This window comes from Chionomys nivalis, chromosome 16 (genome assembly GCF_950005125.1).
Source record: "Chionomys nivalis chromosome 16, mChiNiv1.1, whole genome shotgun sequence".
Classification (NCBI taxonomy): domain Eukaryota; kingdom Metazoa; phylum Chordata; class Mammalia; order Rodentia; family Cricetidae; genus Chionomys; species Chionomys nivalis.
The window spans coordinates 24,834,422-24,861,609 of record NC_080101.1 but is presented as its reverse complement, the minus strand read 5'-3'; the positions used below and the strand labels follow the sequence as shown (position 1 = coordinate 24,861,609).

The window sequence follows — 27,188 nt, the reverse complement described above, 5'->3', positions numbered from 1 at the left end:
CTTAAATGCCATTTTCTGTAAGTCTTTGACATATTTTAAAATAATCTATTTAAAATATACCTATTGAACCTTGGAAATATACCTAATGTGACTACAAGCTTGATCATTATAGATTAACTACTAGCCTCATTTCTTATTTATATGTTGCATTTATCAATGAGCCGCATAAGCACAATACCCCAAACAAGAGTAGAAACACAGACACAGTATAACAAAAACAACTTTACATTTGTATCAATAGTCCAAAATCCATGCCAATGCAAAATATCTAGATTAATATTTGTCTTTTTATCCTATATTTTATATTCCCCTAAATTATAACAAACATCCATAACCCACCAAATAACCAACAGTCACCCACACCATTTATTAGGAATGTGGACGTCGTTTTCTCTAGACTGTGTCTGTTGTCTGTGGGCAAAAGCATCTTTAAGAGTCCCTGAGAAAATCCTGGGAAGACCAGCTGTAATCTTTGTTGATAGGTAGCCCCTGTCAAGATTCAGGAGGCCTCCCATGATCAAATCTGGTCCATCTCCTTTCTGAAGGTATCTACAGCTTCTGGTCTCCTATGGGAACAAAAGCAAAACCCCTTCTCTGAAGCCTAAACAAATGTAACACATCTTTAAAACTATTCCACAAGACATGTGGAATATGTGTGTGTGTGTGTGTGTGTATGTATAAAATACCCCAGAAAATGCAAGTAGATGAATAGTAAAATAGAGTAGTTGCTGGACTAAGGAATGGGCCGAGAGGTAAATATCATGGAAAGAGGGAGAGCTTTAGAGGATGTGGCTATGCTCGTTATATTTTCTGTTATGGTTTCTCTGTGTGGAGCAGATTCCCTGTTAGTAGTAGATTCTCTGTTGTATGCACACCAAATACATCAAATGTACATCTGAATCGTGCAGCTCACAGTATGGAAAGTATACCTCAAACTAAAAGACGCTGGTGGAGTAGGCAGCAGGCGTTCAGCAAAAACGGACGGAATGATGCGAAGCGTTCATTGCGGGTTCAAGCAAACCAGGCGTCAAATAAATGTCAGTGGAACTACTGTGAAGGGGGTGAATAAATAGCATATATTCCACGCTTTTAGAATGAATGAATTTGAGTATGTATTGAGTATGCTTATTACATACTGGACAGTATTCTAGGATCCCTGCTTTAGTTTAAAGGTAGCGGTGCAGCTATACAGGTGCGCAGGAGGTGTGACAAAGCAGAAAAGAAGGGTAGCAGGAGGCTGGCATTGTAGTGTGGTCACCATCCTCCAAAGAGTGACCGAGAAGACAGCTGAAGATGGACTGTCTACTTGAATTAAAAGAAACTCTTGAGATGCTGAAGAGAATGAACTTTGTGGAAGGAGTGTGAGGCTCACAGCCCGAGCGCCAGCCCGGCGTGCGCACGCGCAGAAACCGCTAGGCGGCGTCGGTTTCCCCTCTCGTCGGCGGACCCCGGGGCGGGCGGTCGTGGCCTGAGCGCTTGCGCCTGCGCAGATCCAGCCGAGCCGGGCGGCCGAGGGGCGGGGCTTGGTGTTGCGGGGCGTGGCCTAGAGGGCGGGGCTTTAGGTGATTTCCCAAGCCGCGGCTCAGGCGGTGCCGGGGAAACCGAAAGTGGGCGGCGGCCGTGTCGGGGGCCCTGGTGGAGGCAGTGGAGGGAGCCGGTCCCAGAGGCTCGGGCGTGGGCCGAGGGCACCCGGGACGAGGTGAGCTCAGGTCGGGGCGCGACAGGTGCGGGCGACGTGGGACAGGCTGCGGGGCGGCAGGGCTCGGGCGGGACAGCGGCTGGGCGCGGCGTCTCAGGCCCGGGCCTGGTCCCCGACGCGGCGGGGTTCCAGAGCGTCGTGCGTGACGCCCCGGGACGTGGGCTGGGCGTCCACCGGGGAGGCCGCGGTGCAGCCAAAGATGCAGAGGGGGGCGTGGGCGGCGCGCAGATCTGAGCAAGAAGTGGCTCCTGGGCAGGAGCTACCGGCCGCGGCCGCCCGTGCGGGACAGCGGTACCCGAGCTCTGCTCAGTTGTGCCTGCCCGCGGGCCACACGGCGGCGGCCTCCGCCCTCGAGACCGGCCGGTGCAGGCCGCGCACATCAGGCAGGACCTACTCGTAGCCGTTCCTGTCAACCGTGAGCGCTGGGGAGGAAAGAAGCATCCACGGAGAAGTTGTCTTGGAAGTCGGAGCTAACAGCTTTTCTGCTGCCATCCGCTTGAGGGGTACATTCCTATTAATATCTAGGGCTACCACTCCCCAGTCATTTGGGGGAGCAGGGAAGGGAGCTGTGTATAGATGTTAGTGAAGACTCAGCCCCAAAGGATTCAGATTCTGCCGCTATTGACCAACCAAGGAAACCACCTGGGCTCTGCAGGTGGAAGTATGCAGAGGAGTGAGTGTTTTGGGGAATGGAAACGCTGTAGTGGTAGAAGGGAAATTTATAATTAACTCCCTGTCCCTTCCTGGGCCCTCTGGCGTGAATGAAAGTGGCATTCTACAGTGCGGCCTTTGCTGATATGTATTGGCATTGTGAGGTCGGGAATAAATTGCACCTTTTCTCTGAGGCTGCTTTCCCATGTACCAGATGGTAATAGTTAAATTATCTTCGAAGTAAATAAATCCTTTGGCTCATAATAATAATCCTCCAAAGTGGCTGGCTCTTTTTCCTTTCACCAAACTGCCCGTATTTTACAGGTTGGGACGTTGAGGAGGACAGGGACACACAGAGCTTTCTCTAGGATCAGTTGGCACGTGGTGGAGAGTTCTGTAGTTGCACCAGATGACATAGTTGAGCTTCAGTTGCATACAGAGTCCACAGCTGCTCTTGGAGTCCACACTCCAGTTCCTCAGCCCTTCTCTTTCCTAGATCCCCTCTTTGCTGAGACAGTGCGGCAGCACTTGGCAGCCCTCAGATTTTCCTCCCTGGGGATCGCAAGGGAAATGTAATCCCTGCTAATACCTTTTAAATGCACCACATGATCGTGGCTGAGTGAACTATTGTGTATTGCATCAAGAATTTGGAACTCTAGAAAAGATTCTTTTAAAGTTTTCTTTCTAATATAATTAGGTGTTTGATAGAAATGTAAGGAGTACACTTTATAATTAAATTCTGCGTGCTTGTTTTGAGTTTGATGCAGTACAAACAGCAAGAATTGAGCTTTGATGCAGAAAAAAAAAGTCTAGATGCTTTCATGGATCAGGAGTTTCTTGTTGCTTGGAGTGAATTTGACTTTCATTTTTATATGAATCAGGATTTCTTTTTTGGTTTTTCTCTTTGTTTCCATCACTGTCCTTCATTGTCCTCATAAATTCCCCAAGAGCCCAAAGTCTGTCTTTTCAAACAAAAAGTAGTCACTTGTTACACTTGTTTATGCTGTGGCACATTTGTTTAATGATCAAAAATGTGTGGCATTTTTGTTGTTGTTGCTTTTCTTTAACTCTGTGAAGCTGTGTTTCTTGGCCTGTCAGAAACAGCTGATCGGTCTAAGAGCTGAATGACCAATAGCAAGACAGGAGAAAGGATAGGCAGGGCTGGCAGGAAGAAAGGAGACCTCTAGGGAGAGAAAAGATTGAGGAGCAAGGGAAAGAAGAGAGGACACCAGGGGCCAGTCACCCAGCTATACAGCAAGCCAGAAAGAAGTTAAAAACAACAACAACAACAACAACAACAACAACAAAGAGAGGCAAAAGAGAAATGGGATAATTTAAGAAAAGCTGGCTAACCTGGTGGTGGTGACTCACGCCTTTAATCCCAGCACTCAGGAGACAAAGGCAGGTGGATTTCAGCACTTGGGGGACAGAGACAGGTGGATCTCTTGAGTTCGAGGCCTGTCTGGTCTACAGAGTGAGATCCGGGACAGCTAGGGCTGTTACACAGAGAAACCCTGTCGCAGGGGAAGAAAAAAGAAAAGAAAGACTGGCTAATAACAAGCCAAACTAAGTCCAGGCATTCATAAGAAAAAGACTCCGTGTGTGATTTATTTGGGAGCTGGGTGATGGGCCTCCCTAAGGAGCCAAAGAGCAAAGAGTTTTTAAAACACACGCACACAACTACAAGTGGGCTCCAAAGTTTGATGGAAATTATGGGTTTGCTTACTCTTGACAGAGCTGCACAAGCTGAAATATCAAGTCTGTCATTTCCTCCGCAGAGGAATCTGAGGAAAACAGAGAGCCAGTAGCTCTTGCCCATACTCATTATCCTCCACAAAAGAGACTGAAATGGACTGCTCAAAAAGGCGCAGGTGCTTGGTAGTTAGAACTAGGGTTGAGACCAAGATTCCTGACCAACTTACTTCAAATTCGTCTCAGGGTTTTTCCTCTAGTGTGTAAATTTACAGAAATCCCTTACTTAGATATATTTATGTAGTGGCCAAAATAAATAATTTGAAATAACAAGAATAAAAAGGAAAACTGCTTCCTAGAATCCTCTAAGGAAGATAATTACTCTTTCCTTTAAAAACTGGTTGTAGGTAGACCTGTTTAGGTCAACAAGTAGACTATCATTGGAAAGAAAATAACAGCCACTTGAACTTGTGCACACTGGGTGTGGTGGTGCATACCTATAATCTTATCACTCTTGGAGAACTATGTCTTTTAAATTAAAAACAAAAACAGCCTACACACCTTGCAATATGAGAAATTGCTGGGTAAGGTTCTTAAATACGTTGCTCCCTTTTCTGAGGCATCTTACTGCTCTGTAAGATGAAAGACTTGAGTTAGCCTAAATGATGTCTAAAATCTTCCAGCACACACTTTTAGGGGCTTTTAGGTATCCACTTGGTAAGCTCACGTAAGATCTGGAGAGCAGCAGTTATCCAAAGTGTATGCTCTAGACCAGTGGTTCTCAGCATTCCTAACGCTATCACCCTTTAGTGCAGTTCCTCATGATGTGGTGACCTCCAACTATAACATTTTTTTAGTTGCTACTTCATAAGTGTAATTTTACTACTGTTATGAATTGTAATATTAATATCTAATATGCAGCCCCGTTGGGGGTTTGACCCACAGGTTGAGAACTACTGCTCTAGTGAGATGTACAGATGCTTCAGCATTAAGTAGCTAAGAAAAGAGTTTACCCTAATCATTCTTTGGGTTTATTTGGGTAATTAGAATTTATGAAAGGGGATTAGAATTTATGATTGGAAAAACGTGAGAAAGACAAGACAAATTATACAGTTAAGAACAGCTAAGGAAAGGAGAAACTTAGCAGTATAAAAAACACAGACGAGAGCCAGAGTGGTGCCACTGTGGCAGGACATCTGAGGCATATGGATGCTTGCCTGCGGGATCCCCAGGTCAGTGGTAGACGGCATCAGAGAACATCTGTTTCAGATGCATCAAAGCTCAGGTTATGTGTGGTGGTGCTCGTCTGAATCCCAGCATTTAGAAGGCAAAGCCAGGAGGATCAGGAGTTTGAGACCAGCCTGAACATTATTATATAGTGAGACTCCGACTCAAGAAAACACCAAGTTCCACAGATTCTTCAAAACAGGACTTTTTTGAGTCATTTTTAGGTGCATTTAAAAAAAGGGGCAATTTTACACAGTATAGTTTTGAAATACAGTGACGATTGTTTGAAGTTGTGTACGTTGTTTAAATTTAGGGTTGGCAGTATAGCTCAGAAGTAGAGCCCCTGCCTAGCATGCAGAAGGCCCTGGATTTCTGTCTCCAGTACCACCCCTTCCCCTCCCCCCCACAATACACATTTAAATTTGATGTCCTGTACTTCTTATACAGCATTAGTGTCTTGGGACATTTGCAGTGAATTGTGTAACATAGAAGAAAGAGAAAGGATGATGGGAAATGAGAAGCAGTCAGGCTCACCAGAGTTTTTCCAGCATTTTATTGGATTAGGATACATCCCTGTTAAATCAGCTTGTGGTAGGTCCCTGTTTCCACTTCTGAAGGTTTGTCACCAAGCACATATCTAGATTGGTAGTGTTCTTAGATTGGAAGTCAGGAGACGAGAGGTTTTGATCGTGGCCATGAACTGAGTGAGAGCTGGAAGACTCAGTCACGGGCCTCAGTTTCCTCTTTTTCCAGAGTTAAATTTTGAAAGATTTATTTTATGCGTATGAATGTTTTACTTGCATGTATATATGTGTGTGTACCAGGTATGTGCCTGGTGCCCGTGAAAGTCAGAAGACCATTGGATCCCCTGGAACTGGAGTTCCAGGCAGGTGTGAACTGCCATGTGGTGACTGAGAACAGAACCCAGGTCCTCTGCAAGAGCAGAGAGTACTTTTAACGTCTAAGCTATCTCTCCACTCCCAGTTTCTTCATTTTTTATGTGTGTAAATATGTAGTTTCATTTGTGTTTGTGCACATGGGTGTGGAGGCCAGAGGTCAGCATTGGGTATCTTCCTTCCTCTGTCATTTTTTGAGACGTCTCTGACTGCACCTGGAGCATGCCAAGTTGGCTAGACTAACTGTTCACTGAACCCCAGGATCCTTCTGTCCCCACTCTCCTCCTTCCTTGGAATTGCAGAGACAATCTGCTGTGTCCAGCTTTTGACATGGAGCTGGAGTTCTGAACTGTGTATTCATGCTGTGTGGCAAGCACTTTCCCCACTAAGCCATCTCCTAAGCTCCAGCTTCCTCATTTTTAAACTTATAGTTTTAAGGTGCCCGTGTTGTGTGACAAAACTTTTCTTGGGGAGATTCTGCACGCACATCTATTCACCCCAGATAAGAAGCCCATGACAAACCAAAGTACAGATGCCACCAAAGTCCAACTTGGTGAACCAGTGAGTTTTATTGGTGTTACTTCCAGGAATATGGTTGAGGAGTTAATTACAGGAGCAGAAATGACTCAGTGATAGCTACATCACCAAAGCTCACTCCAGTAATGGTGACAGCTCACGGAAGTTGGAAACCTGGAGCACACTGCATAGCCTGCAGGCAGCTCAACAGGTTGAACAGTGTCCATCCCAAATGACTCAGTTATTCTAAACCTCTTCCAGGCTGCTGCATTTACTTGAGATGTTTACTTTTCGGCTTGGCTTGGCTTGGCTGAGAGGGACTCTCAGCTTTTATTGTTTACTCTGGCAGAGAGAGGCCTAGTGAGTCTGGTCAGTTTCATGGACTTCCTGAAGCTATTTTGAGTTGTTTACCTTGCTTTAAGGTGTTTCCCTGTAGGATGGAATGCGTCAGTCTCTTCTGAGGTTGGATTCATGTCCTACACTGTCCTAGACACCTGGGTCTGGGGAATTGCATTTTGCTCCAAGACGGGTTGCCAAAGCAATTAGTGACCTTTTGCCTACTTTGTTCCAAGAGAAATCAGGGCGCTCCACTGGCTTGTTCACCAAACTTGTCAGTGTATTGATATATGTGCTTATAAGGCAAGTAAGTGAATCGAGACAACTTCTGATATTTTGAATTAAATGCAAAACTAGAAATTTCCTCAACCAGTTTTCTTTTTTCAGCCAGTATGTTTATCCATGGTCACTTTCCATACATAGTGTTTGAGTAGCTGCTGAATGCACACACCGTGCTAAAGTACGTGTAATGCCGGTATGCTACTTCTGTTCCGCAAGAGGGAGTGAAAACGGAGCATAGACTGCCATAGCATTTCTAGCTCACTGGCAGGCATTTGCAAGCTGGCTTTGTGACTAATAATTCCCCATGCCTATTTCTAGTTTGCTTTGCTGCTTGGGAGCCTTCCTTAACTCAGGTACCTATTATACACTGACTGGACAGCCCTCAGGAGTGGGACCTGAGAATCTGCAGACTGAAATAGAAGGCTCACTCCATTTCTCTCTCCTAGCCTTGCCTGGTCACCCGATCTTATAGGACATTTGAGAATCACAAAATAAAAGCCTTAAATTTCACTTAAATTTAGTGAAAATCAAACTTGCATCTACTACACCATTTTTAGAGACTAGAAATAAAAGGAAGAGGTTGAGGCAGAATACCTAAAACTTTGCTTTTGGAATCTCAAAGTTGAAATTCCCTTGATAAGCTTACTGTTGTGCTTGTAATGAATGATTCCCAAGATTCATAATGAATGATTCCCAAGATTTATAAAAAATAAAATTAAAAAGAACTTGATTTTTTTTTTAGAGGAAGGTATTCCCATGAACCTGAAGAATACAATTGCCACCTGTAAAAATTCTAAACAGATAAACAAAATTTCATGATTTTCAAAGATTTCATAAGTTGCAGCATTCTAAAGCACTGTATACTGTAAAATACTATTTAAAGCTGTGTGTCTGATTTTGATCAATACCTAAAGCAATGCAGTTAATGGGATTTGGAATAGACTAGAAAACTCACCATGCACGAGAACAAGAGAAACACCTCAGCATCCTATCTGCTACCCAGGAGTTGCAGCATTTAACCTCACCTCAGATGTTTAGAGAGCTAGTATCCCTTGCAAGACAGTGTGCTTTAGGAAAAAAGCAGGATATGGAGGTGACCTTGGTTTACAGACTGTAGCCATATGCATAGGCATGGCTTTCTATTCTTCTCAAATATATGCTCGTTTTTGTAGCAAAAAAAAAAAAACTCTCTGGAAATCCTTTACTGATTGTACTTCTGGTATTTCTTAGTTGATTAAATAGATAACTAGCAAAAGCTTCAGCAGAGTAACACATTGTGTTTGAAAACAGAAACATGTCTAAGTTTGCAGCATTCAGGACGGAAGCAGCGCTTACTGCCCCCTGGGATGCTTGGACGACTGACAGTAATGCCATGGTAATGGCCCTGAGCACTGCCTACTCAGTGTGAACTCGGGGCTCAGTGTGAACTCAGGGCCCAGAAATAATCTCACAGTTGCTTTTCATCTGGTGGCAGAGTAGTAGTCTTTAATTTATAACTACCAATGTAACTTGAGAACAGTTTTAATAACAAATGGCTTCATGATATTTATGTAATAGCTCACACGTGTGTTGTATTTTAGGGAGTAGAAGGAAGAAGGGAACGGATAGTTAGATGGCGAATTTATCATTCGTTCAATATAATATTTATTGAGCTCTTGTGGTCTAGACCCTAGAGTCTGCAGGGAATGGATGAATCTAGAAAACATCATGTTGAGTGAGGTAACCCTGACCCAGAAAGACAAATATCATATGTACTCATAAGTGGCTTTTAGACATAAAACAAAGAAAACCAGCTTACAATTCATAATCCCAGAGAACCTAGACAACAAAAGGACCCCAGCAGAGACATACATGGATCTAATCTACATGGGAAGTAGAAAGTAGAAAAAGACAAGATCTCTTGAGTAAATTGGGACCATGGGGACCATGGGAGAGGGTAGAAGGAGAGAGGGGAGCGCTTTACTCACCGAGACATCACTCCGGCCCATCAGTAGTTGGTATTGGTAGTGACAGTGGTGGGGTGTGTGTGCGTGTATACAGGCACCCCATGTGGTGGCACACATGCGGGAGTTAGAGGATAGCTGGAAGTTGGTCTACTCACCGTCTGCCTTGTCTGAGACAGAGTCTCTTTGTTTGTTTCTGAATATGCCAAGGTAGCTGAGAGTTCTCGGGGACCTACCTTTTACCCCCGTCTCAGCATAGGGCCGCTAGCATTACAGACCTTTTAAAGGTTCTGGAGGTTTGAACTAAGGTTTTCACATGGCAAGTGTTCTGTTTTGTTTTTGACTCTGTCTGCCATTTTGATTTATTATTGACTTTCTTGTCTCTGTGCAGGGAGTATTTGGAAGAAGGAAAGGGAAGGGTGAAACAATGTGATTGTTATATAATCTCAAAAAATAAAACAATTTTTAAAGTATTTGTCGGGGCTGGAGAGATGGCTCAGTGGTTAAAAGCACTGCTTGCTCTTCCAAAGGTCCTGAGTTCAGTTCCCAGAAACCACATGGTGGCTCACAACTATCTGTAATGAGATCTGGTGCCCTCTTCTGGTCTGCAGGCATACATGCAGAATACTAAGAATACTGTATACAGAATAAATAAATAAATCTTAAAAAAAAGTATTTGTCTTTGACATGTGCATCTCTACTGAAGTGTGTATGTGTTCAAGTTGCTTGTTATTTCAGTTGGACTTTATTGAGTGTTTATACAGAGCACTGGTTCCTGTCTTCATTTTCTTTGCATCTTTTGGAAGAGAAGTTTAAATTTTTGATGAAATTCAATTTGTCACCTTATTTGCAGTCAAAACTAATAATCTTGGCATAGTCCAAGGTCACAGAAATCAGAGATCCACTCTGGAATCTTTTCTGAATTCTTAGCAGCTGTTTCACTTCAGATCTCGATACTCTATTTCAGGTTAATTTCTCATGTGGTGTGAGGTTCTTTGTGTGTGTGTGTGTAAGGACGGTTAGTGAGTTTTCCCCATTGAATTTCCCTAACACCTTGTTGAAAATCAGTTGGCATGTGTGGATTATGTATTCTAGTTATGACAGTCCAGTCTGAGGAGGCCATGTTGCATAGAGGGAAGTGTATAAGGAAAATAGAGGCCTGTATTTACTGTGTGAGCTTTGCGTTCAGTTGAGTCATATTTGTGAGACCCTCATCCCAGGAACTGGCCTTTTAAATGGACAAATAAGGAAATTGCTACAGTTTTGCCCTTTTGTTTTCTAAGCCAGAGAAAGGGAAAGGTTGCTTTAAGTACAACTTACTATCCAATGGGGAAGCCTCTAGGCACATTTAAATCAAGAATTTACTTCTTCAGTCATCCTAGTACATTTTAGGCACATAAACCCACTCGTGGCTAGTAGCTCCCATGTGGATGCCACATAAAATAATTCCTCAGCAGAGTGTGGTGGCAAAGGCCTATAATCTCAGCTCTAAAGAGTCTAGGGCAGACAGACCACAGGTTCAAGGGTACCATGGAGTACATGGTGAGTTCCAGCATAGCCAGGGCTACATGATGAAATCCAGTCTTCTTAAGAAGTTTTTTAAACATAGATAAAGTGTTCTTTTTTTATTTATTTTTTAATCACAGAAAGCTCTATTAGGCAGCATTGATGAAGGTTTAAAAATGCCCTCTGGTTTTCCACTTTCCTTTAGTGACAGGATAAGCTACCTTTTCTGGTTTCTTGAGGGATATTCTGAATGTTTCTTCATTCTGTCTTTTTCTCTGAAAAACTGAAGCTAGATACAGTTACTAGTCTAAAGAACGTGTGAGTTGTCACTAACAGATCAACATCTTTAGATAAAATCCCTACTAATTCCTAGGGACTCAAATCCATCTTTCAGTTTTCTCTCTTACTCAGCTTGTCTACTGTTCATTAATCCTTGAAAATAACATTTTTAGTTTTTGAAATTATAATTACATCATTTTCCCCATCCATCCCCGTTTCTCCCTTCAATCACTCCTCTGTTCCTCTCTTGCACTCTCTCAAATACGTGGCCTGTTTTTCTTTGTTGTTATATGCGTGTGCACACCCACACATAGACACTTAAACACACACATATTTAATGTATAAGTCCAACTGCTCAGTCTGTGTAATTGTTTTTTTTTGTGTGTGTGTGTGTGTGTGTGTATGGTTTCTGGGCTGGCCACTTGGTACTGGACAGCCCATTGGTGAGCTCTTCCTAGGGAAGCCGTTTCTTGCACTCTCAGCATTCCTTGGTTGCCTGTAGTTCTCTGTCTATGGCCGAGGCCTGGTGAGGTTCCCCCATTCATGTTAGTATGTCTTTTGGTGTCTACTATGTTCAGGTCTTGCTTAATCAACTTATTGATAAGGCTTCATGATTGTAGCTTCTCTGTCATTTCTAGGAGACATCTCACAGCAAACCTGCCATTTCTCTGACTTTTAAAGTGTTTCTGCCCCCTCTTCCTCAGTAATCCCTGAACCTTAGATTCAGGAGTATGCTGTACATGTATTGTTTGGGACTGGGCACCACACAGAATCTTGTTCTCTGCATTTTGATCAGAAGCTCTGTACTGGATAGTTTTATGTCAAGCTTACACGAGCTCAAGTCATCTGAGAGGAGGAGGGACCTTCAATTAAGAAAATTCCTCCATAAGATGTAGGCAAGCCTGTAGAGCTTTTTCTTAGTGATTGATGGCAGAGGACTCAGCCCATTGTGCATGGTTCCATTTCTGGGCTTGTGGTCCTGGGTCAGAAGGCAGGCTGTAAACAGCACTCCTCTATGGCCTCTGCATTAGCTCCTGCCTCCAGGTTCCTTCCCATCTTGAGTTCCTGTCCTGACTTCCCCTAAAGGTGAACAATGATTTGGAAGTACAAGCCAGTAAACCCTGTCTTCCCCAGTTTGCTTTTGGGCATGGCGTTTCATCTCACTAGGTGTAAAGACAAATGTTTAGAGTGTAGTTAGGGATTATAACGGTTTTAGCCAAGTGGTGGTTATAAATTCTCCTCAAAGATCCATGACTAGCCATTACTAGCCCAGGGTAATTGACAAATGTTTAGAGTGTAGTTAGGGATTATAACGGTTTTAGCCAAGTGGTGGTTATAAGTTCTCCTCAAAGATCCATGACTAGCCATTACTAGCCCAGGGTAATTGACCAGGTTTCCAATGCAAGGCATGACTTCCCTTTTGTAACCAAGATGTGTGAGCTCCTGTTGCATCCTTAGGATAATAGTGTCATGCTAGTCACTGATGTGGCTTGTGGGCATCATAGCTGGGCAGACTGTTTGCTGCTTCCCTCCCTTGAAAGTGTGTGTCGTGCCTTCTGTACCATGAATACTACTCCTCAGGGTGGAGGCTTTCAGGTCAGGTCTAGCTCGTGTCGCCTGATCCCTGTGTCTGAAATGCATCTTAGCGGTTGGGACTCACCTTTACCTGTAAAGGCAATCAAGAGCAGTAGCAATAGCCTGTAATATTTTGGGAGTCTCTTGGACAACCCTTACCAACAACTAAGAAGGGGGCTCATACCTGGTGTTGGGAGTTTTTACTAGTAGTTTATGACTTTTAGGAGGAACATTATTAGTTCTGTTGGGAAAATTTTATTTAAACTATGTAATGTATATGTATACATAGACTTATGAGTACTATAGGTATTTTTATATAGTTAATAATAAGATTCCTTATGACCTTTCAGATATCCTTACTGTTATTTTACCCTCCCCCTCCTTCCGTATTTACCTCATCCTCCTTAGAGTCCCCCGTTTTCTCATTTCCTCCTTCAAATCGCGTAAACCCTGCTATTCTATTTCTACCCAGCCCCCTCCCCAGGATATGGTCCCTTTTTACTTCTCTGGTTTCTGCAGTTATTCTAGGATATGTACTCATATCTGATAATTTGGAACTAAGAGTTTCAGATGAAAAATAATTTAGTGTTCATCATTCTGGGTCTGAGCTACCTCACCCAATATGATCTTTCATGATTCTCTCCATTTACCTGCAGATTTTAGGGTTTTTTTTCCCTTGACAGCTGAATACTGTTCCACTGTTTATGTACCACATTTTCAGTATCTGTTCATTGATTGAAGGACATGGGGGTTATTTCCGTTTCCTAGCTGGTTTGAGTAGTGTGGCAGTGAACATGATTGAGCAAGTGTGTGTGAGCATGGCTGAGCAAGTGTGTGTGAGCATGGCTGAGCAAGTGTGTGTGAGCGTGGCTGAGCAAGTGTGTGTGTGAACGTGGCTGAGCAAGTGTGTGTGAACATGGCTGAGCAAGTGTGTGTGAAGTAGGATGGCCAGTCCTTCGGGCATATTCAAGGAGTAGTATAGCTAGATCATGGCAGATTTATTTTTATTCTTTGAGGATTTCCACACTGATTTGTAGAGTGACTGGGCCAGTTTGTAGTCTGACCAGCAGTAAGAGAGTGCTCCTTTTCCCCCACGTCCGTCCCCTCCAGCATTTGTTGTTGGTCTTTGCAATTCTGACTGGGGTAAGAGGAAATCTCAGTTATTTTGATTTGCACTTCCCTAATTGCTAGGGATAGTGAATATTTTTAAAAGCTGCTTCTTAGCCATTTTTATGTCTTCTTTTGAGAACTTCCTGTTCATGTCTCAAGCCATTATTTTTTTGAATAGGTCATTTGTTTTTCAGACTCCTATTTTCTTTTCTTAGTTCTTTATATATTCTGGATATGAATCCTTTGTTAGATGTATAGCTGGCAAAGATTCTCTCCCATTCTGTGGGCTTCCTTCTCACCCAATTGATTGTGATTTTAGCTAGGCAGAAGCCCTTTTATATTTTATGAAGTCACACTCATGAGTTGTTGGCCTCGATTCATGGGCAGCTGGGTCCTGTTCACAAAGTCCTCTCTTATGTCTGTTTCTTGTAGGGCACTGCCTGTGTTTCCTTGGAGTAGTTTTAGTGGTTTGGGTTTTACATTTATGTTTTTAATCCATTTGGAGTTAAGTTTTGTTGTGTTTTTATTTTGCAGGGTGATAGGTAGGGGCCTAATTTCATTATTCTAAATATGGACATTCAATTTTTTTTGAAAAATTATGTCTTTCTCCAGTGTATGCTTTTGGCATCTTTGTAGAATATTAGATGGATGGAGTTGTGTGTGTTCATGTTTGGGCCTTCAGTTTTGCTGCACTGTTTGTGTCAGTCATGGCGCTTTTGAACATTCTATTGATACTCTTTTGGTCTGCAAGACACTGGGATACAGCTCTTGTCTCCTCCCTCCTATCCCTCCTACCCATTCTTCCCTCTTCCACACTTTTGTCAGCCTTTTGTAGTTCTTTTTCCTGTACCCTTCCCTTACATGACTACCTTCTACAGAAATCCATCATTATCCTTGCCTTTTTCTATCTGGATGCTGAAGACCAGTGAATCTGTACCAGCTCAGGCCTCTAACTTGAGTTCCTAGTGAATATATCTATGTGGTTGCCCTTGGACATCCAGTCTCCACCTGTCCAGAATGAACTCAACTTCTTCCTCTCTTGCAAACCTGCGTCCAACCCATGGCTCTGTGAGTGGTTACTACCTAGTGTGCCTTAGCCACATACTTGGAGCCTTCACCACTTGTGGCTTCTGCCTCCTGACTACTTGTAGCTTGTTTTTATTATTCCTCATGCCCTATTTCCAGGTTCTCCACATTTCCAAGCATCCTCACACCTGTGAAAATTCTTCCCATTAACTTCCCCAAGGCTGAGTAGTGACCTTTCAAACATCTGAGTTGATCGCTTTGTTTCCCTTGTTTGCCGTCTCCCTCCATTTAACACATGCAGTCATCAGCATACTGTGGTTATCTCAAAGTCTGCCCCTTTCTCCCTCTCCAGTTTGGATTCCCCTCCAATCCTGTCAGTCACATGGCTCCCTGGAGTTCTCAGAACACTCCCATGCCCTTCTCTCCCACCTTCACACCTCTGCCTTTGCATTCTCCCTGGCCCCACAGGCTAGTTTTCCTCCTGTTCTGGCCATCAGAAACCTATGCAGGCCTCCTCTTGTACCTTTCTGACTCCCCGCATTCCCAGGTAGTCCATAGCACTATATGTATTTCCCTGTATTCTCACATAGGAGACACTCAGCACTCGATTGTGGCACAATCTAAAAAGCTTCAGATCTGAAAATCTTTTCCCATTTAAAGACTGATGAGCCATAATATCGTCACCTTCTCCTGTGTTTTTATAGGTGAAGATGCTGGAGGCAGATCTGGTTTCCAAGATGCTAAGGGCTGTCCTGCAGTCTCATAAGAACGGGATAGCATTACCCCGGCTCCAAGGAGAATACCGATCTTTGACTGGAGACTGGATCCCCTTCAAGCAGCTGGGTTACCCCACTCTAGAAGCCTACCTGAGAAGTGTGCCAGCGGTTGTCAGGATGGAGAATAGTAGATCTGGAGAAGTAAGATGCCATCTTGCCTATCAGAATTCTCACATAGAGTTGAAGTCATCTCCCTGGTGCTTCTGATCTCATATCTGTCATAGAAGCAAAAGACTTGAGTAGCTTGGATCCATAAGCGATGCACACCTAAGGTGCAGCCCACATCCTCATGTCTTCTGTAATGTAATGCCTCAGAGTATTTATGACATTCATCCAGTTCCAATGTTTAAACAGAGTGACTCTATAGGAGGCCTGGAATAGCCTTATCTGCTCACTACAAACCTGTGCCACTGTTTGAATTTTTTCTTTTTTAAAGATTTACTTATTTATTGTACTATTCACCTGTACTATGTGTACTACAGCACTACACCCATAGTGTGGTTTGCAAGCCCCAAAACTAAGCTGGAAATTTAAAAACATAAACACAGAGACAGAGACACGGGGACATGGGTCATCCTTGAAACAAGAATGCCCACTTTATTATGCTCAGGGGCAGCTTATGTAGGGCTCTGGCCACGCCCCAGCTCTCGGGATCTTTCAGCTGCAGACTCATCAGAACCCACTCCTCTGCCATCCCTGATGTGATGGTCTTGTGCTCAGAGCAGCTGCAGGCTGCTCAGAGCAGAGGAAAACAAGTTGTTTACAAGAAATTCAGGGTCTGGTGGTCTGCAGTCCCCAACAATATATTATCTATACAGTGTTCTGCCTCCAAGTATGCCTGTAATGCAGGACAGAAGAAGGCACCGGAATGCATTATAGATGATTCTGAGCCATCATGTGGTTGCTGGGAATTGAACTCATGACCTTTGAAAGAGCAGCCAGTGCTCTTAATCTCTGAGCCATCTCTCCAGCCCCCATTTCAGTTTTTTATTACACATTTACTTACTGTGTGTGTGTGGACACACTCTTACACACCATAGTACACATGTGGAGGTCAGAAGGCAGTTTGTAGAGTTTGTTCTCTCCCTCCACCCTGTGGGACTGGGGACTGAATTTAGGTCGTCAGACTTGGCAGCAAATGCCTTTACTTATTGAGCCATGTCACCAGCCCTGTTGATAGTGTTTTGCAAAGGTCACAAATGACCTTATCACCACATCTAATGGGCAGTTTTAATTCTCATCACTGGTCACAGTCATGCCAGTTCCTGCTGTCTGGGCCTGGCTTATTTCCTAACTGATCACTCATGACAGGAGCCTCGCTGCCAAAAGCTGTGCTGTAGTTTTCTTCCTTCAGTAGCCAGCTCCTCCTTCACAGGAATATGATCACAGTACTCTTCCGCTTTAAACCCTTCAGCTTCTCTTGGAGGGTATTAGAGTGTCGTGGGTGCAACAGGCAATGTTTGCTTTCTCTGTGTGTCAATAGTCTCACTTACTCTGGTACCTGCCATTTTCAATATGATAGAGACAGACAGGATGAACCCCTGTACTCCCTGCCCCAAATGTGCAGGTTTCTAGCTGCCCTTTCCCTTATTTAAAAGTCTGGGATGTCTTCTACCAATCTTATTATGTTTGGTTTTCTCTTTGTGTGGGCAGGAGGAGGAAGAAAAGAAAAGGGAGCCAGGATCAAGAGAACAGTCATAGGGGAAACTCATCTGTAAGAACTTCCATAAGGGGAAGACACAGTTCATTGCAGTTGATAGCAGTGATACAGTGTGTACTGGCCTCCCAGGTTTAACCTTCATTCAGCTCCTGCTTCTTACAGCACTCATCACAGAGTTCTCAGTTTTTCTTTTCTGTCTTTAAAAACAGAGTTTCTGAAAGTGAGAGATTCTCCTTTCTTTCTTCATAATCGATAATTCATAAATCTGTGTTGAATGCTTGAATGAGCAAATATCCAAATGAATGAATGAACTAATAGAGCTTCATACAGTTTCTGAAATGTTTTTCTTTAACTCTTTTCTCCCCTATTTTGAGTATTTTAAAATGTTTCCAGGTTCTGACTATTTTAATACCTCCTTCTGAACATACCAAGGCAGGTAATGTTTTTTCTTTTGACTTATATTGTAATGTAATTTCAAGAATAGAAGCACTGACCAAAAGAGTATGAATGTGATTTGTCTGTAGCAAAAAGCCCCATTGTTCTTGACTTCAGCTGAGAGTCTCATATGCACAAACAAATGCAATTTTAAGAAAATCATATATTTTGGCCTCAGAAAGATAGCCTTACTGTGTGACTAGGAGCTTAGCTTTCTGAGCCCTCACTGTTCTTCCTTGTGTAAGTGGGGAAAAGATGTACCGTGTGTCTCTAAGCTGGTACATGTAGAACACAGGATACTTTTGCTTATTTGCCAACCCGATGATAACCTGATTTATTGTAGATGCTTAATACCTGTTTCAAGAATAAATGAAAATCTCAAGTTGGAGAAAGTCAGCATACTAGATCATGTGTGATTCCTTTTGTGTTAAATATAATTTTGGTCCTGCAGAATTGGGAGAGCTGCTGAGGACTGCATCCACCTGGCTTTGGGGTATGTCGGCCCACTGGCACCCAGCCTCCACAAACTGGCTCTCAGAATGTCTTGTTTTTGCTCTGCTGCTCACAGATAATCTGCTATGCTGTAGCCTGCACAGAGACTGCAAGGATCGCCCAGCTTGTGGCTCGGCAGAGGACCTCTAAAAGGAAAACAGGGCGGCAAATTAATTGTCAGATGAGGGTGAAGAAAACCATGCCATTCTTTCTAGAAGGTAGGACTTTTCATATAAAAGTTTGTCCAGGGGCTTATGGAAATGCTACCTCTGTTCCTGATAACTATTAAGTGAATAATTTGCCAATATCCACATGTCAGAAGAAAAATCCTGCAGCTGGGATTTCTGTTGAAATGAGGAAGTGCTGATAAATGTGGCTCCCAGAATCCAGCGGTCACAGTGCAGAATAATGCAGCAGATGGTAACCGTGGTGATGGCTAAGTGTAGTTTTACCCTTCCAGGTAAAATTCTTGACAAGAATCCTCATCCAGAATGTTGGATGAACCAAGAACCTGTGATACGATGTCTATACTCAGCAGATTGAGTCTTTGGTTTTAAGATACTTATTTTTCAGAGAAGTTTGAATTATATGGCCTAAAAACGTGATAGCTGTATTTCCTACACGCTTATCTCGAGGAGGTTATAGTAAATTCTAAAATCAAATTCTCAAGCAACAGTTAGGCAGTGCTGTGAATTATTATATGACTGCATGGCAGACGAAGCAGTTTAGACAAAGCGGCCATCCCTGTGAGTGGGTGAGGAGGGTGGGCTTCCTCAGGAAGGAGACTTAGGCTGCAGAGACAGTGTGCTCTGAGAAGGCTTCTTGCTACCTGGTGGCTGCTTGGTAGCACTTGGTGGTGAGCAGAGAGAAGCACTAGCTAGTGAGGTAGGCAGGACCCTCATCCACAAAATTCTCCCCAGTTTCATATCCTTGTCGCCAACCTACCAGGTCCCCTCTTTGTGTTCTTCCAAATTGTTCAGACAAGTATGACCCACAGAACTAGCTGGTCAGGGGAGCAGCGCAATGAAACTACAGTTTGAAGAGCCAACTGATTACGTTGTGTCTGCTTAATTTTTAGGGAAACCAAAGGCAACCCTCAGGCAACCAGGCTTTGCCTCAGACTATTCTGTCAGCAAGAAACCTAATCCATCACCGTTAAGAGACAAAGGAAGCACCATGGGAGTTAAGGTTGATGTGGACATGCCACCTTACCCAGACCTTCCAGTAAAGAGGCATTTGAGCACGTCTGTCAACAGCAGGTACCTGGGCTTTATCTGACTTAAAGGAGAAGCTTGGCAAGCTAGGGCAACAACTGTTAGAAAAGTATGTTCATATTGAGAAGGGCTGCCTTTTGTAGTTTGCATTCATACCCTTCATCATCAATAGGTCCTCTTCCTACCCAGTGACATCACCTGGGCTCCCCGTCCTGTCCCCTCCAGCTGTTCTGACCTCCCCTTGTCTTGTCATCTGTACACATTCTAGGTTTTTCTGAAGTGCTGTTACATATTTTTTATATTTTTGTTTTTTTACAAAATTATTTTTACAATTAGTAAGATTTATGGAAAATCTCATCTGGCTGTATACTCCCCTTTGCTCCAGTAATTGCCCACAGTTAGGCGGTAGTGTTTAATCATGGTGCAGGGGCACCTGGCATGTTTGTACCATGGAACTGGACTGGTAATGAGGCACTTCTAGGCTTAGCTTGGAGTAGCCATACCTGAGGTAGCTAATTGTAAACTCACTATTTTATGTTTTATGATTTCCTCACTTTGCCAGTAAAAAACATGCAGGTAGCTGATAGGAAGGTTTCTTTCTATTTCTAAATGTCACGGTTTTATGAAGTCACCCAGAGGTCAGCAAACTACAATCCATGGGCTACGGTCCAAAAGCCCCCTGCCTGCTTTTGTAAATAAAGTTTTATAGGAGCATTGCCATATGTATCCTGTTCCTGTAATGCCCGTGTTGTTTTGTACTGCGGTGGCAGAACTGAGTGGTTGTGCAGAGCCTGAAGACAACCTGTTGGCCTCCTGACAAGAAACGCACACTGAACCCTGATAGAGATGAATCAGTATCCCATCTTCCTTCCAAGTTGAAAAATTGTGCCTTTTTTGCAAATTTGTGATATCATAGCAACTTAAATCCATGTCTGTTTTGGGGGTAAAGGTCAGTTTTTCCTCAGAAGCTTTACCTCCAGATACTATTTAGGAAAAATTAATAAAAAATAATAGTTTGGCAGAAAGGTCTGCTTTGGAGTTTTCTGGTGAGCCTTTGCATGGATCAGCGCAGAGGTGTGGACTCTGGCGGTTGTGTGTGCCGAAGCCTTTATTAGTAACTGACAGTCTGCTTCTTTTAGAATTACAGTGCTATTAGGAAATGTGCTTTATTTGAAACACTTTAGTCTTTAAAAGTCTTCTGTGCTGCTCAAAATTGTGATTGCCTCTCCTGGTGAGAGAAATGTAGCCACTGATTCCTTTATTATGGCTCATTCAGTCATTCTTACAGCACTCACTCTCTCACTAGTACTAAGCGTTACTCAAGAACTGGGATGCAGCTGAGACACCTGTGACAGAAAATACAAGGCCATGTATACATGTGTAGCTATGTGTGGGTGGGTGTGTGCCTGTGTGAATGTGTGGGGCTATGTATGCATGCATGCATGCGTGCGTGCTTGTGGCTCTATGGGTGGGCGGGTGTGGTTTGTTCTTCCTCATATTTGGAAACATCTTCCTATGTAAGTCCAGTAGTTGATAGTAAGTTGTTTTGGAAAGGATATGAGGTAGGCAGATGCCTATGTTTCTTTTGTCCGTGTAGTTATCTGAGCAGGCTTTTTGCTATTTTGAAACACTACTTTGATTTTAGCCAAGCCAGAGGGGAAATGTAATGTTCTTCCACCCATCTGTGCGCCTGTTGTTACATGTCACGATGTGGCAGCACACCCCAATCTGCTGCTGCCTGTCTTTCATTTTGGGGGCTATAATCCAAAATATTCTTGATGTCAAGTGTTTACTCTCTGTGTGCTTTCATTTATTTATTCTTTAAAGATGATTAGTTGAAACTCTGACTTCCAGGTTCTGAAAAAGTCTTTTCAAAACCTTCCTTAAGTTTAGCTTTTAACATGCTTTTCTCTGAGTAAATATGAAATATGATACCAGATTTATTTTCATATTTTGGAATACTATATTAAGTTATTTTGCTGGTCAGTGCCATTGGGACTTTAAATGAAAAGTAGAGTTTAAAGCTTGTCATTCTTTCACACCTTAGGTTTAGTCCGAAGTCATCCCTGCCAGCACCTTTGCAGACACCCCTCCCAAGGACCTGCGCTAAGGAAGTGAACGGTATGTTTCCAGACGAGTCTCAGGCCCCAAGAGAAACATGTAATGGTGGCTTTTGGCATGTGCACTCACCTTCTCCTGCATGAAATTTGTCTCCCTCTCTCCATTTCTAACTTTAATCTCATGGATTAAATTGATCTTTAGAAAAAAATAATACTTCAGTGATATTGTCAGCATGACTGGAGGCCTTCATCGCACCAGTCCCATTCTGCTCCGTGTCCACATGACCTTTGCAGACTTATGTATGCTTTCTTCACCCTCTCCATAATTAGAGGGTAAACCCTCAAGACTTGGAACTCAGCAGCCTACCTTTGAGGAAACTGCATGCTCTATTTCATGGTCATAAGTGTGGGGTTTAAACTCCTAAGATAGATAGTCTAATAGTAAAGTTGGCACTACAACCTGTGAGCTGTGGGGCCTGGGAAAATGGCTCAGAAGTTCAGAGTACTGACCACTCTTCGGAAGACCTGAGTTTGGTTCCCAGCACCAACATGGTTGACTTAAAACCATCTGTACTTCCACTCCCGGAGTTTCTGATACCCTGGAAGTCACCACACACATGTGGTAGTGCACAGACAAACATGCAATCAAAACAACCATACACATAAAATAGAAACAAAGAATAAAATTATTTTTTAACTGTGATGTGACAGCTAAGTATGAGTAATTATTGGTTATAAAATCCAAAAGGGCCATTAAGAAAACAATAGGGTAGTTAATAAAGTCAAGGAAAGCGATGGTTAGAAGTACATCATCCATAGCCTTGTCTTGTGCAAGCAGTGTCTAAGTCCGCTGAGTACTCTTACCAGGAGCACGTTTACAGAGTGCTGACCATGTGCTCAGTATGAGTGTGACTAGACAGTTAGCTGCTTGACATGTGCCTCTTGGTGAGTTCAAATTACTTTTCTAAGGAATGTTCTTCCAGTATTGCTTATGAAAATGAATAATATGATTTTTGTAGATAAGAATTGTTTTGCATATGCATTTTCTAAACCATGACTACTTGGTAAAGTTGTATACCTCTTTTAAGAGTTTCAAATAGAATAAGTATTTCCTTAATAGGAAATGTATATGGTATTCTGGACCCTTCTGCTCTCTGTGTCAGTGTAAGACTACCAGAGACACATCATCATGTCTTCTAGTGAGAAGAGAGCAGTCAGTATCCTCAAAAAAAACTCCCTTTGGTACCTGGCATCCTTAGAGACCAGTATCCCCAGACTAGACTATATATTATCTCCATTAATTAGTTAAAAAACAAATTAAAAATTATTATGGGGGGCTGGAGAGATGGCTCAGTAGTTAAGAGCATTGCCTGCTCTGCCAAAGGTCCTGAGTTCAATTCCCAGCAACCACATGGTGGCTCACAACCATCTGTAATAAGGTCTGGTGCCCTCTTCTGGCCTGCAGGCATACACACAGATATACTATTGTATACATAACAAACAAATAAATAAATATTTAAAAAAAATAAAAAAAAATAAAAATTATTATGCTTAGCAGAAGAGGTATCCGCTTAAATTGTAAATACATTCTTCATGTAGGTGTTAGATTTTTAATACTTTGATATATATTCTAGTAGAATTCTAAATAGGTTTGATTTTACTTCATAGTTAAAATACCAGAATGGTCACAGAAACACCCAGGTTTCTCTCACTTAGTATGTAAACTCAGGCACTCTGAGTTTTAAATCAAAAGTAAATGAGTATGAAAGAAGCTAGCTAAAACTTTGAGAGATAAATATTGGGGAAGTAAAAGCCAGTCCGTGTTGGTGATGTCTGGGTGCCAGACCTGTTGTTGATGATGTTCATAAACTAACTGGGGTTGTTTCATAGTTTTGGGGATCTTGTGAATTGCTAAATTGTTTTCCTTGTAAAAGAGAAAGTTTATTATAATTGGAAAACCTGGACATCTTTTTATCTTTTATAAAATGTCCTTCACTCTTCCTACTAAGGTGTTTTTGTGCCTTGTGGAACAAAATGAAAACTTATTATAACTTTTCAGTTGAGCACTGCAATACATTTATATTATCTAAAATGTTGCCTTCCTTAGCTGCAGTTAGGAAGCATTAAATAGTAAAACATGGTTTTTACCCAGCAAGATTGCCCTAATGTTTAAAGTAATGAAGGGGTAAGTTCCCTTGTTGAAGGTGTCTTGGCCCTGCTAATAAACTCAGGGTTGACAGGGTGAGGTGGTCCTCAGTGCTGTTCAGCTAATCCCTCAGTCTATTAAAACCTACGGCTCCATACGCCCATAGCATAGCAAAGTCAGAGACACAAATGCTAGGGAATGGGAATAATCTATTAATGCTATCATTCTTTTAATTTAAAGATAATTTAAATCAGACTGTTGAGAAACCAAATGTCACGCCTCCTGCCTCTTACACTAATAAGATGGATGAGGTTCAAAACCGCATAAAGGAAATATTAGACAAGCATAACAATGGCATTTGGATATCTAAGCTTCCACATTTTTACAAAGAGTTTTATAAAGAAGACCTTAACCAAGGAGTTTTACAGCAGTTTGAACATTGGCCTCACATTTGCACGGTACGTGTTTCCTCCTTCTTCCCTTCTTATGCCCCTCCTTGCCCAGCTTGCAGGTCCCAAGTCCCTAGTCATGGGAGCAGAGTGTTTCACGTGTGCTGTTGGCACTAATCTGTCTCTAAGATTAACACACGTGGCTTCCTAATCCTACAAGAAAAATTCAAGGTTGGAAGTGCTTTACCTATTTTGTCTTAATTTTAAGATGCATTTAATAGCTGATAATATATACTGTGTACTACTTTGTGTTGATTGAACTTCTGCCTATAAACATTGACTGTTTTGCCCTTTTAGCACTTACTGCTAACAATTTGTATTCAAGAATAGCATGTTCTTGAGCAGCTTTCAAGACTTTGAGCTAGAACAAATTTATGTTATTTGTGCTAACTGTTTTTACATAGAACTTTGTTTGGAACTGCTAATAATACTCAATTTGAGACCCATACAGGCCTCTTCTCATGGTAGAAACTTTAGATTGAAAGCTCTCTGTAGCCACCTCTGCTCTGAGTTAGTGATTATAATAAGATGGTGAATCAGGACAGGTTGTTAGACTTAGTCTAGCCAGAGAGAGAGAGAGCTAGATTCTTATACCCAAGTACTTTGTAGATGTTTCTTAATTATGAATATAGAGTCTTTCAAAATGCAGCTGTCCTAAATGACAGCATTAACACCTGCTGGGTGCTTCTGTGTTGGTAGAATCAATTTCTTGAGTATGTTTGTTTTGAAAGAGGGTTTTCTTTATCTTACATTTGGGTCCCAAACCTATTGGGGAAAGTACAGGTCGCCTTATCTTTTAAGTACCTCGCCTAAGAAAAGTGTGTGTTTTGTCACTGTTTTTCCCCATGGGCGATTGTTCCCTCCAAGTCTAGTGTCCAGTTCCAGGCGGAAGTCACCATTCCATACAGCCATACTGCTTGCTCCCTCTCCAGTCACAACACTGCTTGTGCTAATCTCTGTCCTAGGTTCCGGAAGCACGGAGATGAAGGCTGGTGGGGTAAATAGCTATGGAAAAGTATGGTCAGGGCAGTGTGGCAGATGTTAGCATTCTCCATGTGAAGTAGGGAAACAGCCATGTCAGAATGGAGACACTGCCCCATTTTCTGGTAAGTGCAGAAATGACAGGCGTTCAGGAGAATGTTGTATCTAAAGCATAGAGCTTGTTCCTAAGATGGAAATTTTCTGTTCCCCTTTATCTGGGGAAGATTCTTCCTGAATTTGGGCATGATGGTATTGATGTCCCCTCCTGAGGGAGCTGTTAGCAGTTTGTCAGCCTATCTCAGATGCATTCAGTTAGTTACTTTTAAAGAATCCAATGATAATCACATACTTTATAGTAAATTTAAAATGACTGTAGAGCTTTTTGTGGTCACGTTATATAGATAACTTGCTGCTAGATTTGGATAAGGAATTCTTCAGAGCTTATATTTAAAGAATATACAATGTATTGCTGTATTGGTTGCTTTATACTTCATGATAATTACTAGCATTTGTGTAGCTCAGTTTATTACTTTTGGAGAAATTTTCATCTTTGCTGCTCTGCATGTCCACAGAGACCCAGAGGATTGTGTCTGACAAAAGTATCTGTCCTATTGATATTAGGCTGTTATCTAAAAGGAGTGGCTTTCTATTAGATTTTAGGTACTGAAGCAGCCAACTGTTTTGTTATGTTTTCAGCACTTGATTCACCTGTACCTCATGGTCATCTTTTGCCCAGTCAGGAGTGTTGAGCATGCAGCAGAACTACAGAATTCATTCCCTACCAGTGTCTCTCTTGGCTTTCTAGATTGAGTAGTACTGCCAGTGTGCGTGCTGATGGCAGACAGTGTGTCTCGGATACCACAGACTGCCAGTCATTTGGGTGTCTGTTGATACTTTTCATACCTATTTTTTAACTTCTGAGTATTTTTAAGTGTTTTAATTACTCCTTGGTCATTTCTCCCTGGCTTTAAACAGTTGCACGATGCTTATAATCCCTTTTGTGCCTTTATTCTCTCCTCCATGAAGAGCAGAAACACTGATAGCATACTGTATTACCACAACCAACATCAGACTCAAAGGCAACGCTGAAAGTCTGGGATTAGAAATGGGCCCTTGCTCTGTGGCTCAACATGACTGAAGAAAAATCTAAGAGCCTTGTAGATCTTTGTCTTTTAAGTTCTCCAACTGTATAAAACTGTGAAAAAGATTAAAAATCTAAGTTATAAAAATACAAATATCCTTGCCACCATACCTGGCCCATATTTTATTTTTTAAATTTTACTTAATTTTAAAACTTTTCTTAAGCTTTGAACTGGGCTATGCATTATATACTTTCAACAACATAACATCAAAGTTCACTAAGTCATGTGTACTTAACTATTGCTAAAATACTTAGGCAACTCCTCTTGTCTGCCCATACTTTAAGCATGTGTTATCTTTCTCCCAATAAACTCCAACTCAGCATTTTAAAAAATAGAACTATCCTGTAGTCCTACCACACAAAGACACATGCTTGTGGGTGTTTCCATATGCCTATCAGCAGGGCAGCTTCAGCTTCAGGGACCAAATAACAGCTGTGAGGTTTTACCTTGATGGAGCTTCAGATCAGGCATGTGCAGGACCGTGTCGTGGGATGCTAGATGCCACTGAGTTTTTATTTGTAGACAGGATATTATCATTTTGTAGCTCAGGCTAGGCTTGAGCTCACAGCAGCGCTCCTTCTTCAGCTCCTTGAATTCTAGGATTATTGCTAAGACTTAGATGCTGGTTTGTGTGACATTTAACCTTTTGGGTCACTGAGGTAGCAGAAGGTGTGCTCAGCTGGAGAGACTATAAAGTCATAGTGATGACAAACTTTGTGGTTTTCGACAGCTGTGGGAAAATTGGAAATGATGGAGAAGCTGTGTTAGCTATGGGGAGTCCCATCCACACCTAGGAGAAGGGCTGTAATGTCTCCTGGCTGCTCTAGACAGGATTCTCTGTGAGACCTGACTGGAAGTTGCAAAACACTGGTCTGTTAGCCACTGACCTAGATGCTGAGGCTAAACATAGTCTTTGCCCTCATGGAACTTGCTGGCCTAGTGAGGAAGCTCATCATTGGACAGATAATGCTAGGCCTGTACCAGTTATGATTGCCATCCAGGAAGGGAATAAAAAGGGCTCCATGTGGGGTGGCAGGGGATCGAAACCTCCCGAGACCTGGATGGAATGAACAACCTCTTCATCTCTGTGTCCAC

At 42.5% G+C, this 27,188-nt stretch overlaps 1 protein-coding gene across 2 annotated transcripts in view; it reads left to right on the top strand.

The window, feature by feature from the left end:
* Positions 1-1,577: 1,577 nt before the first annotated feature.
* The window catches only part of Tdrd7 (tudor domain containing 7), a 62,846-nt gene continuing 37,235 nt past the window's right edge, over positions 1,578-27,188 (top strand). The window contains exons 1-6 of one of the 2 annotated variants that reach the window (XM_057790859.1): positions 1,578-1,699; positions 15,443-15,655; positions 18,178-18,319; positions 19,180-19,360; positions 21,363-21,436; positions 23,762-23,979. In XM_057790859.1, coding sequence (XP_057646842.1) covers positions 15,449-15,655; positions 18,178-18,319; positions 19,180-19,360; positions 21,363-21,436; positions 23,762-23,979 — 822 coding nt within the window. In that variant the 5' untranslated portion in view covers positions 1,578-1,699; positions 15,443-15,448. Of the gene's footprint in view, positions 1,700-2,133; positions 2,203-15,442; positions 15,656-18,177; positions 18,320-19,179; positions 19,361-21,362; positions 21,437-23,761; positions 23,980-27,188 lie in introns of those variants that run through there. The other variant, XM_057790860.1, reaches the window with a different exon arrangement.